Consider the following 12743-nt stretch of genomic DNA (forward strand, 5'->3'; position numbering starts at 1 on the left):
GCAACGGAAAAATTGTTAGGACTAATTTCCTTGAAAAACTCTTTTGATAAATGATAAATACAGTTTTGATGCCAGCCCCTTAGAATGAGGCGAACCTTTAGCAAAAGGCAGACATACAGTAATAAGGCTTTCATCAACAGGAGCCTTAAGAGACCGCCATACAATGCAACCCAAAGATACATTTAAAACAAGTTAGAGAGTGGGTGTTTCAAGGAAAGGTATGAAATAAATGACAGAATTAGGGACTAGTGGTGCACTGAAAAAATAAAACATTCAAACACACTGAAAAACAAGTTGTATATGCATCAGTAAATAATTCAAGGTGGATATTTTCTTTTATTTATTTATAAAGTGAACCTGCTAAAAATCAACAACGCAAACACCTGTTTTGTATTCTAGTCTGCTGGTTGTCTGTTTTTAACTCTTGAGGATATTGCTTACCTGTGCTTGTAGAGGTAGAAGGCAAATCCAGACAGGATGAGGGCAAAGAAAGGAACTAAGATGGCTGCTGCCACAGAGCTGCTGTTTGTGTAGGGGTTGGATGGGTCCATTGCCATGGTTACAGGCCCTGGGGGTACAGACACAGATAACCCACACATGCATGAACACCCTTTTGAGCATGTGTAATCGAGGCTTTTTGTATTATTAGTCTGTGTACTTGAGATCTGCTTCTCATGTTTACTCAGTCTGAAATTAAATTAATTTTACACAAACAAAAACATTCCAGTAATATTCTTTTAATTTGGCTGAATATTTTACTTCCACTTTCAGTTTGATGTTCAGAAGATCAAGGCTGTTGTTTGTTGTGGTTGTTATTGGTGTTGATGTTACAGACAGACCTACCTTGCCTCGTCAGATGGAACTTGCCAAAGTCTTTACTGTGGATATGCCCCTGGTAGACAAAGGTCTTCTGGTCGGATTCTGCAGTAACCTGAAAAACAACATTCAGTGTTCAGATTGTAGTTTGATCTTAGATAAAAGGTTGTACACTGCCCATTCAGGTGGGGCGCTTCATTCACCCTGGTTTCCTAAATTAGTAGAGATTAAAAGGAACTCTTTGAACAGACAGTGGGAGATACTGTAAAGGTTGTTTTAGCAATGAAGAATTAAGTGGTACTAAGTGGGAGGTTAAGTGAAGGTACAAAGCGCTGCAGAATAAAGTGCCAATTTGACACAGAAGTAGTAGGGTGGAGGGTCTTCAACTCTGTCAACCAGAAGCACAGCAGGACGTTCCTGTCTTCTCCACTCATCAACAGTATCTCTCCACCTTCTGTACTCTGGTCTTGCCCTCCCTCCTTCTCTTCCCCTCTCCACCATCTCTTGTTTGGAGTCTGAAGCAGCAACGTTTTACCTACAAATCGACAATTGAAATTTCATTTTCTAACTGTAAAAATGATTGGTTTTCAGGAATCACAACTCAGCAATTACCAGCCTGACTCTTCTCCTCCCTCATGCTTTCTGTCATTTGCAAAATGATAAATTGGCTGTCTATGTGCATGCTTCCTTCCTTCTTACATCCTTCTTTCTTTCATCCCTGATGCTACTATCTTTTACAATCTCCCTTGCAGTCTAAAGAAAACACCATTTATGCACATCAAAGATAAATTATGAATACACGGATCAAATGTGCAATAAATTAACAATATTTGAGCCCCAGATTTGTGGTTTCATGGGGAGTTACATGATGGAACTATTGGCCAGGCCACTAACGTCCTGAAGTCTCTGCGGGAAGCCTTGCAACCTCAAAACGCAACCTTGGAACAAAAGTTTCTTGGTGAACCATATCCTTCCTCTATTTGACATTTTTTTAAAGATCTTAATCAGCGTTTATTGTATTTCAAAATCTGTTTTGCATAATGTGACTGTGGATTTGCCCGGGATTGAAATACACCTCTTTTGCAAGGCCCCCGTCCAGCGTAGTAGCGGATGTGGGGTGAGTTATGTGGTGTGGACGCTGCTACATTATTGCTACAGAGTAGGGCAGTGATATTGATTATTAATAAAGAAATGTGTAAAAACAACATTCATTTTAAAATGTTTAATATAGAAAAATGAGAGGAAGTGTGTCTTACATATCCATCCACAGCCCAGTTGTCATTTTTAAACTTGCTGTAGTAATGCTCCGTTGGCCCCTTCACTTGGTAGACCTTCAACAGCAGCTGGTTTTCCTCTGACTTGTAGGTACCTGGACGAACAGATACATATGTAGAAAGAAATTGTTTTGGAGGTACAAAAGATAGGATTTGTGTCTGAACCTGGTATAATTTAAATAACAGTAACTTAACTTCTAATTTGTGTTGGCACTTGGCAGGAAAAAGAGAAAGACATTGAGAGAAAGGTAAAGGTGCAGTGGGAGGTTGACAAACAGAAAGACAGACAGACAGGGCGGTAGGCAAACAGACAGACAGGTTGACTGACAAACAGAGAAAAGGAGACACCTTGACATTTTAAATGATCTCTATTTTCTTCACCAAGCACCTGACACATTAGTGGGGAGAAAGTGACATTTACCCTTCAGCTACATGTCTCTACTTGGTTAACTATAGTGCCAACACAGAAATGGTTGTATATGACAAGTCCATGTAAGAGAAATATCACAGACTCAAAATGAAATCATTTTATACGTTGAGAGCCCTTGACTCATACCTGCAGAAAATCTTTAATGACCCCGGATCAAGGTGAACTATTGATTGTGAAATGTCATTGTAAAATGTCAAAACACACATGAGTGTCAGTGGGAGAGTCAGACAGCTATTCTCAGTTGCTACGACTGTATTATTTTGGAGGTTTTCACTCAAGAGTGCATCTGCCAGCCATTTTCACAAAATACTCCACAGTACATTTTAAAAGCTGTGCAAAAGAGTACTGTTGTGGGAGGTTAGGTTGCTCAGGTAATAATTTGGCCCTTCAGACTTGTGTGGTGATTCTGCAGATGTATTGGTGTGGAGGGGCACAGGCACACAACTTGTCAGGCGGCTCATAATTCCTACCAGTTATATTATATAGCGGATTAAAGCTCTTGCGCAAAACCATATTTCTGCCTTGCAGACTGTGAGTGTTTATAGAAATGTGTGTATTTACTTAGGTGCAATATATGAAATTGCGCCAATTTCAATATAAGATATCAGTGATGCTTTGCTAATAAGTGTGAATGAAAGCTGGATTTTTTTTCAGCTTGCTGTGTATTTACACCTGCTTCTGCCCGTGTTATTTACACTGCATTTAAAGTCTGCAAATCTTCAACACCTGGAATGTGATTGCTCTTTTTTTAATCTAACTGAAAACAAAGGTGGTGTTACAATGCTCCTTTTCACTTAGACAGGTCTCTTTTATTTTCATTTTGCTGTAATTTTAGCCATATTATATAGCAAAATATAAGTATTTTCCATACATTCTCTATTGTATATGTCCATTATATCCACTTATCTTGCTCACGTTGATTAAGGGAAAGCATTTTCTATTTCACACACATTGTATGACTTCTAACACTTAAGACAGGCTTTGTTGATGCAAATTTAATCTAAGAAAGTAAAACTGATCCAATCAGTTTTATGTATTCTGATTTCAAGCTCTGAAAACATTAAAACCACATAATCATAGGTCTTTTATGAAGTTACTCAGAGTAAAATTAATTAGAGTGACTCACTGATAATATTAGTTTGTTCCTTGTTTTTTACCTGACAGTCTGATTGACACTCCGCTGGTTTCCAGTAATGTGACGTTAACTCTGCCGCTGGTAGTGTTGAACCCAGTCACTGTAAATGTGGTGGCCTGTCTTTTCCCTAGATACTCGTAAAAACCACTCCACTCCGAGTTTGGAGAGAACACATCCACTGGAACTGTAATGGAGACACAGACACAAAAATAAATGTAAAGCTTGTTTGACTGTTTTTTTAAATCAAAAAAATGAAAAGAGCTGCAAGCAATGTCACCATTTCCTCAAACCATGCAATTTTCTTGGTTTAAAAGGTCAACTTTAGCATTCTTGTAACTCAACCTTTGCAACTTTCCCCAGCCACAAGTTAAAAGTAACAGAACAGAAATGATGATTTACCCCTTTGTGTTTGCCAAGAAGCAACAAACATATCTACTACCTCTGTTTCCTTCATAACTGACTGCTGCAGAGGGTTAGTCTCTGGCTTTCTGAATCCCACACTTTTGTGTGGGAAATATGACTTATTCAAAACTCAGCAGCTTTAGTATTCTTGAAAAAAACGTTTGTATTTTTCTCTGGTGGTAGTAGTCTCTCTTCACTGGCTACCTCTAAATGCATATATTGATTATAAAACCCAACATCAAACTTAAAAGGCATTACATGGTATTGCACCTGAATGTTTTCACTGATTTATTTAATTCGTCTGAGTCTTAATCCTATAAATCTAAAATAAGACTGCTTGTCGAGACAGGAGACCCTTGTAGTAACTACAACCTCCTACCGTAGTAGCCATCCATCTCTGGGAAATAATTAGTGAAAATCCAGTTCATTACAAATCAGTATGATGACCAGTAGTCCAACTTGAAACACAGAAAAAACAAGCTGCCAAGGAAATGTGCAAGTGCAATAAGTATACAGTATATACAGTACTGTGGTTTAAGTACTACAATGTGTGCTGCAGTTGTTTATTCTTCATACCTCGAATCTTGTTCTTCTGGACATCCGACTCTCCTCTGCCTTTGGGATTGACTTTCACTCCAACTGAAACATAAAACAGCATTATGTTTAGTTTAGCTCACTTGATGATTAAGCTTTTTGACAGTATATTAGGTATAGATAGGAATGGGAATGGATGACAGGATTGAGAAAATATGATAGGTATTTATTAATGTACAGTACATATTTGTCAGTTCTGGGATTTTACAGACAAAAAGGAACACCATTTTTTTTTTTGTCATTCATAACAGTATTCACAGCCATCCGCTCCGTGTCTTTAAGACCAGATCAGGCCATGAGTATGTGATTTATAAAAAAAAACCTCACCCCAGCATTCATGCTACACCTTAGGCTGATTTACGAGAGCATAGCAATAAAATCAGGGTGATAATCTGTATTTATCTCAAACCAAATGGGATTATGACATCCAGTTAAGATTCTAGGCTCAACATCAGCCTATTTTATATGAGCAGTGCATTTTCAAGATAGGATCTGAATACCTTTACAGAGTGGGGGTTTGCCCGACCATCTCCCATCACTTTTGCAGGTTCTGTGCTCTGATCCCCCAGCCAGATAGAGACCGTCTTGACAGGTGTAGATCAGCGTATATCCCAAGGTAGGCAGGTCCAAAGATCTAACATCTACATTACTGGGGGTCTCTGGCTGTCTGCATGAATGGGCTGAGTGACAGGGAAGAGGGAATAAACACACAGTAAACACTGACATTGCGCTCTTCTTTATAAAACCACAATAAGAACTGAGTAAAATGCGACATAAACATCAACAAAAAAGTCAGTAACAACAAAACAGATGAATTAACCAAACTATGGTAAGGACAAATAATATTGGTTGTACACAGAGTACTAACAGGCATATTTATTCCTTACCAATGCACTCAGGTTGAGTTCCACTCCAGGTTAGGTTTTCTAGGCACTTTCTTGTGGTGGAGCCAATGATGTGATAGTTCTTGCGGCACTTGAAGGAAATCTTACTGCCAACCTACATGATGTAAAAGCACAAAAAAGTCCACTTTATCCACTGTTGAGCCTTCAGCTTCTTAAGAGCTGCCACACTCAGCATGAGGTAGTAGTCATTTAACTTGAAGAAAAAAAAACTTTACTGACCACTCACAGCTGTGACTCATTCAAGTTCATGTTTACGTAGCTAACTAGAGCCTTGAATCACAGTATGTCATCTCATAGGGCGTCACAGGCCCACAAGTTTGCAAAAGAACACAGGATGGTAATTCTCATAGAATCACTGCTATATAACGGCATCAGGATCACTATCATGATCGGAATGATTGACTGGTACTCGTACAGGTTACTGGAAGAAATGAGTGCATAATCCTGTGCTCCTCTGGTGGGAGGGGATTAGGACAGAAAGGGGAGAGTTGAAGGAGAAGGGCTATATATAGTTGTTTGTTTTTTTTGCCTTTTACAGAAATCTGTCTACCCTAGCTTTAAGTCACTGCCAAATCTTTACATCTAACAAAACAGGGAACAAAAATAAATACCTACATTTATCATTTTGTCTCTTTTAGTGAATGTAATATTGTTAGTCCTGCATGATGTGGGTGGTAACCCCCTCCTCTCTTTGAAGAGACGTCAGGGGAAATATGATATGTGGATAATATCCAATTATCCCTCCACAAATTGAAGGATTTGCGTGTTTGCTTAAATTCCATTAAGACCAATATATTCCACCAACAGGTTCTTATTTGTGCTCCAGACAGTCGGGTCTCTAATACGAAATAACACATTGCTATTTTTCTTCCCTAAAGTCTAACTCTAGAAATCTGGGTACCACTTTTACCATGCCTTTACTTTTGAACTGCATGTAAAATGTTTGATTGCTCTTGTTTTTCCAACTGAGGACTTCAAACTTTACAAAATTTCCCCCTTTTTTTTCCCTTTTTACCCCCCCCCCAAAAAAACACTTTTTTTTTTTTTTTTTTTTTTTTTTTAGACCCGCTTTTTTTCAAATTTAGTAAAACATAATAAAAAAAAAAACCCACCAATTTTTTTTTTTTTTTTTTTTTTTTTTTTTTAAAAAATAATGCACATCAGTATCTCTAAACTTGTCTTTTCTGACATGTATAGTTAGTGTGAGTTGAAGGATTAAACAGTAGTTTACCAAGTATACAGTCAGCTGATATATTTCTTACCTGAAAGCCTTGGCCCATGACCGGGATACCATAGGCTGGAGTTCCTGGGTCACGGCAGTTGTTAAAGGCTGGATCTACACACACACACACACACACACACACACACACACACACACACACACACACACACACACACACACACACACACACACACACACACACACACACACACACAGAGCATTATATACATTTACATTTTTATAATTATTCTCCAAGTGAAAGAAGCATTCTGATATTTCATACGTACTGTAAGCATAACAATGTTCTCAGCACAGACATTCAGCTACAGTACAATGCATGTATCATCAGCTTTTAGATCCATTCCACTAAGATTAGCATAGTGCAGCTAGTACAGTAGTACTCAGTCATGGCAAAAGTATTCAGAACTTAGCATACAGAATGTTTTGTGAGTAAAACCTTCATCTGCAAAGTAATCTGTAGGTACATGAGTAAGTTAAATGCAGTAAGTAGAAAGGACAATATTTCCCTCTGAAATGTAGTTGAGTAAAGTTATAACATTGCACATAATTCTAAAGTAAAGTATAAGTACTGCAAAAATGCAATACAGTAGAATAATTGAGTAAATGTTCTTCCAAATCAGCTAGCTCTTCTAGTACTTAAAATAACGTGCAGGAAAGAATGACAATGTACAGCAGCAATTATGGAAGAAAAAGTTACGACCTAAATTTCACTTTAAATGAAGGGCTGCTTTCCAAGATAAATCTATAGAATTCAAATGCTGACATCAAAACACATAGATAATACATTCAGCTCAATCTGCACAGGATTACTAATGCTAAAATGGGGACAAGAATAAGTTCCACAATCTTGTTTACCAATAATTTCACACAATTTTATTCATAACTTGATGAAATGTTTTCCTTTGCAGTAAACACGGTGTCTGTTCCCCGCAATTATGGAAAGAGTGTAATGTGTAATATTTCAGAGACTTACATAAACATTCTTCCAATTTATGCAGGTTTTTCTATGTGTGATGCATAAGAGCGTTGATGGTTATGTATTCACTATTTCTAATAAAAGTCTATAAAGTCTGAAGATAACTATCATCATGGAAGTATAGGCCTACTGTTAAAATTTTGAAAACTGACACATACGCTCGCAGTGTGTTTGAGGGCAAAAGGTATTTCGTGTTCTTGTGGTCTTTTAAATACCTATACAGGCTGGTTGTTGGCCACTCCAAATCCCATCAGCTTGACAGACTCTGGAGGCAGAGCCTACCAACAGGTATGGGGTATGGCAGTAGAACCTGACTTCTGACCTGCATAGGAAAATAAATATTTATTCACACATACAAAAAATAACAAATAAAGGTTATGACCAATAATAAAATATGGCTTTGGTGTTGCCACTTTATCATTTTAGGTGTGGTTTGATGTCCATAGGACAGGTTAGGGTTTGATATGTAAGACGCTTCTGCTTCTTATCTACCTCTCTCTTTGTCTACCACTAGACCTTTGGCCTACATCTTTTCCTTGTTTTTGCTCACCCACTAATCAAAATCTATTTTGCCCTTGCAATGTTTCAAACTGACATCCATATATTAGGGCCAAACAAATGTCTTTACACTTTATCGAGTCAATATTTGATAACCTCGGTGAAACAAACAACACTTCCTGAGGGGGTTTCAAAGTAAAGACAGTGTGCATCCTTTACATTAAAACACATTTATTATGAAGCACATGCAATAATTCTTAAGTTATTATCAACACCATCTTTGTGAATCGTTTACTACAGCAAATGTCACAATCCTGTTTGAGTGACAAAATGTTAGTTGGCATACGGTAAAGTTATTAAAAAAGCCATATACAGGGCAGTGACAAAAATTCAGCCACAGCGGGCCACCACAAATTAGTACTGTGATTTTAATGAAGATATAACATTCCTTTGTGTTAATACAAACCTATCATAAACGAACATGTGAAAAACAGTGTCTAAGTGTAAGTTAGTGATTGCTATATCTAGCCACTGACCTGTAAGAAAAGATGTTCCCCTCTCTGAATCCACCTCCAGGAGAGCCAGGATCGCCACACAGGACAGCTTAAATGAGACAACAAATACAGTTAGCACTTCTTCTCTGTTTGAACTGCTCCACCTCCTAAGATCCCAGGTTCGCCATGCGCTTGACCCCCTACAGTTCGCTTACCAGGAGAAGGTGGGAGTGGAGGATGCCACTCTATATCTACTACACAGGGTGTACTCTCACTTGGACAAAGGAGGCAGTGCTGTGAGAATCATGTTCTTTGATTTCTCCAGGGCTTTCAACACCATCCAGCCCCTCCTGCTGAGAGACAAACTACTACAGATGAGAGTGGACCCAAGCCTGGTGACCTGGATCACAGATTACCTCACTGAACGGCCCCAGTTTGTTAGACTGGGGAACCTCACATCTGAGGCTGTGGTCAGCAGGACAGGGGTGCCACAGGGACCAGTTCTCTCTCCTGCACTGTTCACCTTGTACACCACGGACTTCAAGTACAACTCTGAGTCGTGCCATATGCATAAATTCTCTGACGACACTGCAATTGTGGGGTGTATCAAGGATTGACAGGAGGGGGAGTATAGAAGCCTTGTGGAGAACTTTGTGGGATGGTGTAGGACTAACCAGCTGCAGCTGAACACCACCAAAACCAAGGAAATGGTGGTGGACTTCAGGAGGCCTGCCACTCCCTTGCTGCCTGTCACCATTGACGGGGTGGATATGGAGACTGTCAGTACATACAAGTACCTGGGGTTACATCTTGACAATAAACTTGACTGGTCTGCCAATTCTGATGCACTTTACATGAAAGAGCAGAGCAGGCTCTATTTCCTTAGGAGGCTGAGGTCCTTCAATGTCTGCAGCACACTCCTGCTTATGTTCTACCAGTCTGTCGTGTCCTTTTCTATGCTGTGGTATGTTGGGGAGGCAGCACTAGGAAAGGGATGCTGGACGACTGGACAGGCTGGTGAGAAAAGCTGGCTCTGTGGTGGGCATGGAGCTGTAGTCACTGACATCAGTTGCAGATAAGAGGACCCTGAGCAGACTGCTCTCTATAATGGACAATGACTGCCACCCCCTGCACACCACTTTCTCCAAGCAGAAGAGCATGTTCAGTAGTAGGCTCCTGTCTCTGTCTTGCAAAACTGACAGGCTGCATAGATCCTTTGTCCCTAGGGCCATTATACTCTTCAATGCTACACAGAAGGGGAGGAGGGGGATTGACTTAAGTGTTTAAGTCTGCTCTGCACACTGCCCTTTGTACCATGCCTTCATCTGGGTGCCTTCATACATACACATAAACCACCCTGGACTACCCTGGACTGGACTGATTGCACTAGGATACCATTGCACCTTTCTGCATTTTTTCCACACTTTTTCCACACCGTAGTATGTACTGTATGTGTGCTAAGGCATGGATACACGACCCGAGGCCGACGGGTCCCGACGGTACCCGACGGGCCGGGTCGGGCTCGGTCACATCAGCACGATAAGGCATTTGTTGTAAAATGGTGCTGCGGCTCCTAAGAGAGCTCAGTGTGTGTGTGTGTGTGTGTGTGTGTGTGTGGTAAGTGGGCAGAAGAGAGATAGAGAAAGAGGAAGCAGACGTGTTGTAGATGCAACCGGAGCAGAGTTAGTGGTTATTCATGTTATAACGTCGGCCCTGGAGGTAACCAGTCTCCCCTGGCTTTCTGATCACGGTCGGAAACGAAGCGATGAGGAAAGGTTAACACATTGAACATTTTAACAGCTGATTAACGTGCGCTTGTTGCCCCGTGTGCGCTGATGCGCTCATCTGTTGACATTTCCGAATGCCTTCCTAGAGTTGCTTAACAAAAGCGGGCTTTCCACACAAACAAACGTAGCCTACATGTGTCATTAGTATGAGGAAAAAAGATGAGATTTTAACTGTGTCGGGCTCGGGTCGGGTTCGGACACAAATTTCTTAATACCTGTCGGGCTCGGGCCGGGTTCGGTCACGGCTCCGTCGGACGCGGGCCGGCCTCGGACAGAAAAATACGGCCCGATCCGGACTTTAATGTGTGCGTGGATGTCATATTGTCTGTGTGCCTATGTGTATAAGATGTGTATAAGCTATTGGTAAATAAAGTATCTCTATCTATCTATCTAACATTACTGAAAGGGAAACAGTGATGCACATCAGCTAAAGCTACTAAGTAGAGAAGGCCAGCTAACTTACGCAAACACTGTGCTACGTCTCCGGTCCACGTCCCGTTCCCCTCACAGGTTAGCACAGCAGGAGTGGACAACTGGTAACCATGGAAACAACTGTAGCTAACACTTGAGCCCCATGAATGGTCGGTTCCTTCCACTTTCCCATGGTGTACTTGAGGAGGAGTTCCACACTGGATCACTGAAACATACACACACACACACACACACACACACACACACACACACACACACACACACACACACACACACACACACACACACACACACACACACACACACACACACAAACACCACACACACACACACACACACACACACACACACACACACACACACACACAGGATATCAGATAATGTACATTACTATTATAACATTGTAGTTCACTGTTGGATGCACACTGACACTGCTCTTACACTGTAGCTAGCAGTGCAACACAGCTACCGGTAGTTTTACAGATAGTATGCCAGTGATGGCTAATACAGTTACAATGGGATATTCATACTTCATTTGATTGCTTTCTAAGATCTCCAATTTTATCTTCAGTACAGACAAATAAATTTGCTTCTAATAAGACTGCCACTTCCGCGGTTTAGACTTGTCCCTGGTGGATATGTAGCCCTGAGATGTGGAGGATATTAACCAATGATTGATACAATACTCTTTAAAGAAAAAAAAATTGTAACAGTTGCTAAAGCCAGATACTTAAGTTTCCAGTCATGTCGAGGCTGGTGTCAACCCCAGCATGCACCAGGAAAAATGCAGGAAAACACCACATAGTTCTGACCAATGATCCACTCCCTGTGCTTACCCTCTCTAATCCCTGCTTTATAGTAAATAAAAAGTGCTTCCTTTGAGGGATTTCCAAATGGTATATGACAAGATGGCTGCAGATGGGAGGCATGACTTTAAGTGAAAACAAAGAACAGCAAAACCAACAGACAGCCGCGATCCCCATATGGACATTTAGTGTCTTGAAGCAGTTGATGACCTAGGCCACCACGTTTAAATTGCTTAACCAATATAAACCGTGGTCATCATATGGACTGAGAGTTTCTGAAAGGGCATTTAGGGTTTCGCATTGTCTGTTATGGCATTTGTGCTTTGGAAGAGAATTGTGATATTTTTTTATCTCAACTCTGTTAAATAAAATGCTGTCAATATTATTCACAAGAAAACCTTTTTTATGAACCTTCTTCTTTTGAAACATTACAGTCTTAGATTGTGGGATTTTAGGAAGAAATACATGGTTATACTTGAGACTCACTATGTGGGCTTGCTATTTATGTAATGCTAAAATTCATACAAACATACAGCTACTATGGAAATTGCTAGTGTAAATGTACTATATTTATATAGCCCTTTTCTAGTCTTAACGACTACTCAAAGTGCTTTAACATAGTAAAGAAACCATTCACCATTCACACACATTCATACACTGTGGCTGAGGCTGCCGTACAAGGTGCCACCTGCTGATCAGATAAACATTCACACACATTCACAGATTGCGCAGCATCGGGAGCAATTCGGGGTTCAGTGTCTTGCCCAAGGACACTTCGACACGGGACTGCAGGGTCAGGGATCTAACCACCAACCTTCGATTGGTAGGCAACCGCTCTACCACCTGAGCCTCGACCGCCCCACATAACCAATGTTGATATCAAATGGTCCAGCGGATCAAATCAAATGATATGCATTAATGGTAGCATCTGTTATATACAGAGAATGGAGT

At 40.4% G+C, this 12743-nt stretch overlaps 1 protein-coding gene across 1 annotated transcript in view; it reads right to left on the minus strand.

Moving 5' to 3' along the window:
• Positions 1-12743, minus strand: part of LOC120556497 (CUB and sushi domain-containing protein 1-like) — a 348428-nt gene that overhangs the window by 12026 nt on the left and 323659 nt on the right. Inside the window, exons 62-72 of the mRNA XM_039796142.1 lie at positions 11018-11191; positions 8810-8876; positions 7991-8097; positions 6819-6892; positions 5539-5650; positions 5152-5331; positions 4634-4696; positions 3678-3839; positions 2073-2185; positions 844-931; positions 442-568 (exon numbers count right to left, since the gene is read on the minus strand). Of these exons, the coding sequence (XP_039652076.1) occupies positions 442-568; positions 844-931; positions 2073-2185; positions 3678-3839; positions 4634-4696; positions 5152-5331; positions 5539-5650; positions 6819-6892; positions 7991-8097; positions 8810-8876; positions 11018-11191 (1267 nt within the window). The remainder of the gene's footprint in view (positions 1-441; positions 569-843; positions 932-2072; positions 2186-3677; positions 3840-4633; positions 4697-5151; positions 5332-5538; positions 5651-6818; positions 6893-7990; positions 8098-8809; positions 8877-11017; positions 11192-12743) is intronic.

This window comes from Perca fluviatilis, chromosome 3 (assembly GCF_010015445.1).
Source record: "Perca fluviatilis chromosome 3, GENO_Pfluv_1.0, whole genome shotgun sequence".
NCBI lineage: Eukaryota > Metazoa > Chordata > Actinopteri > Perciformes > Percidae > Perca > Perca fluviatilis.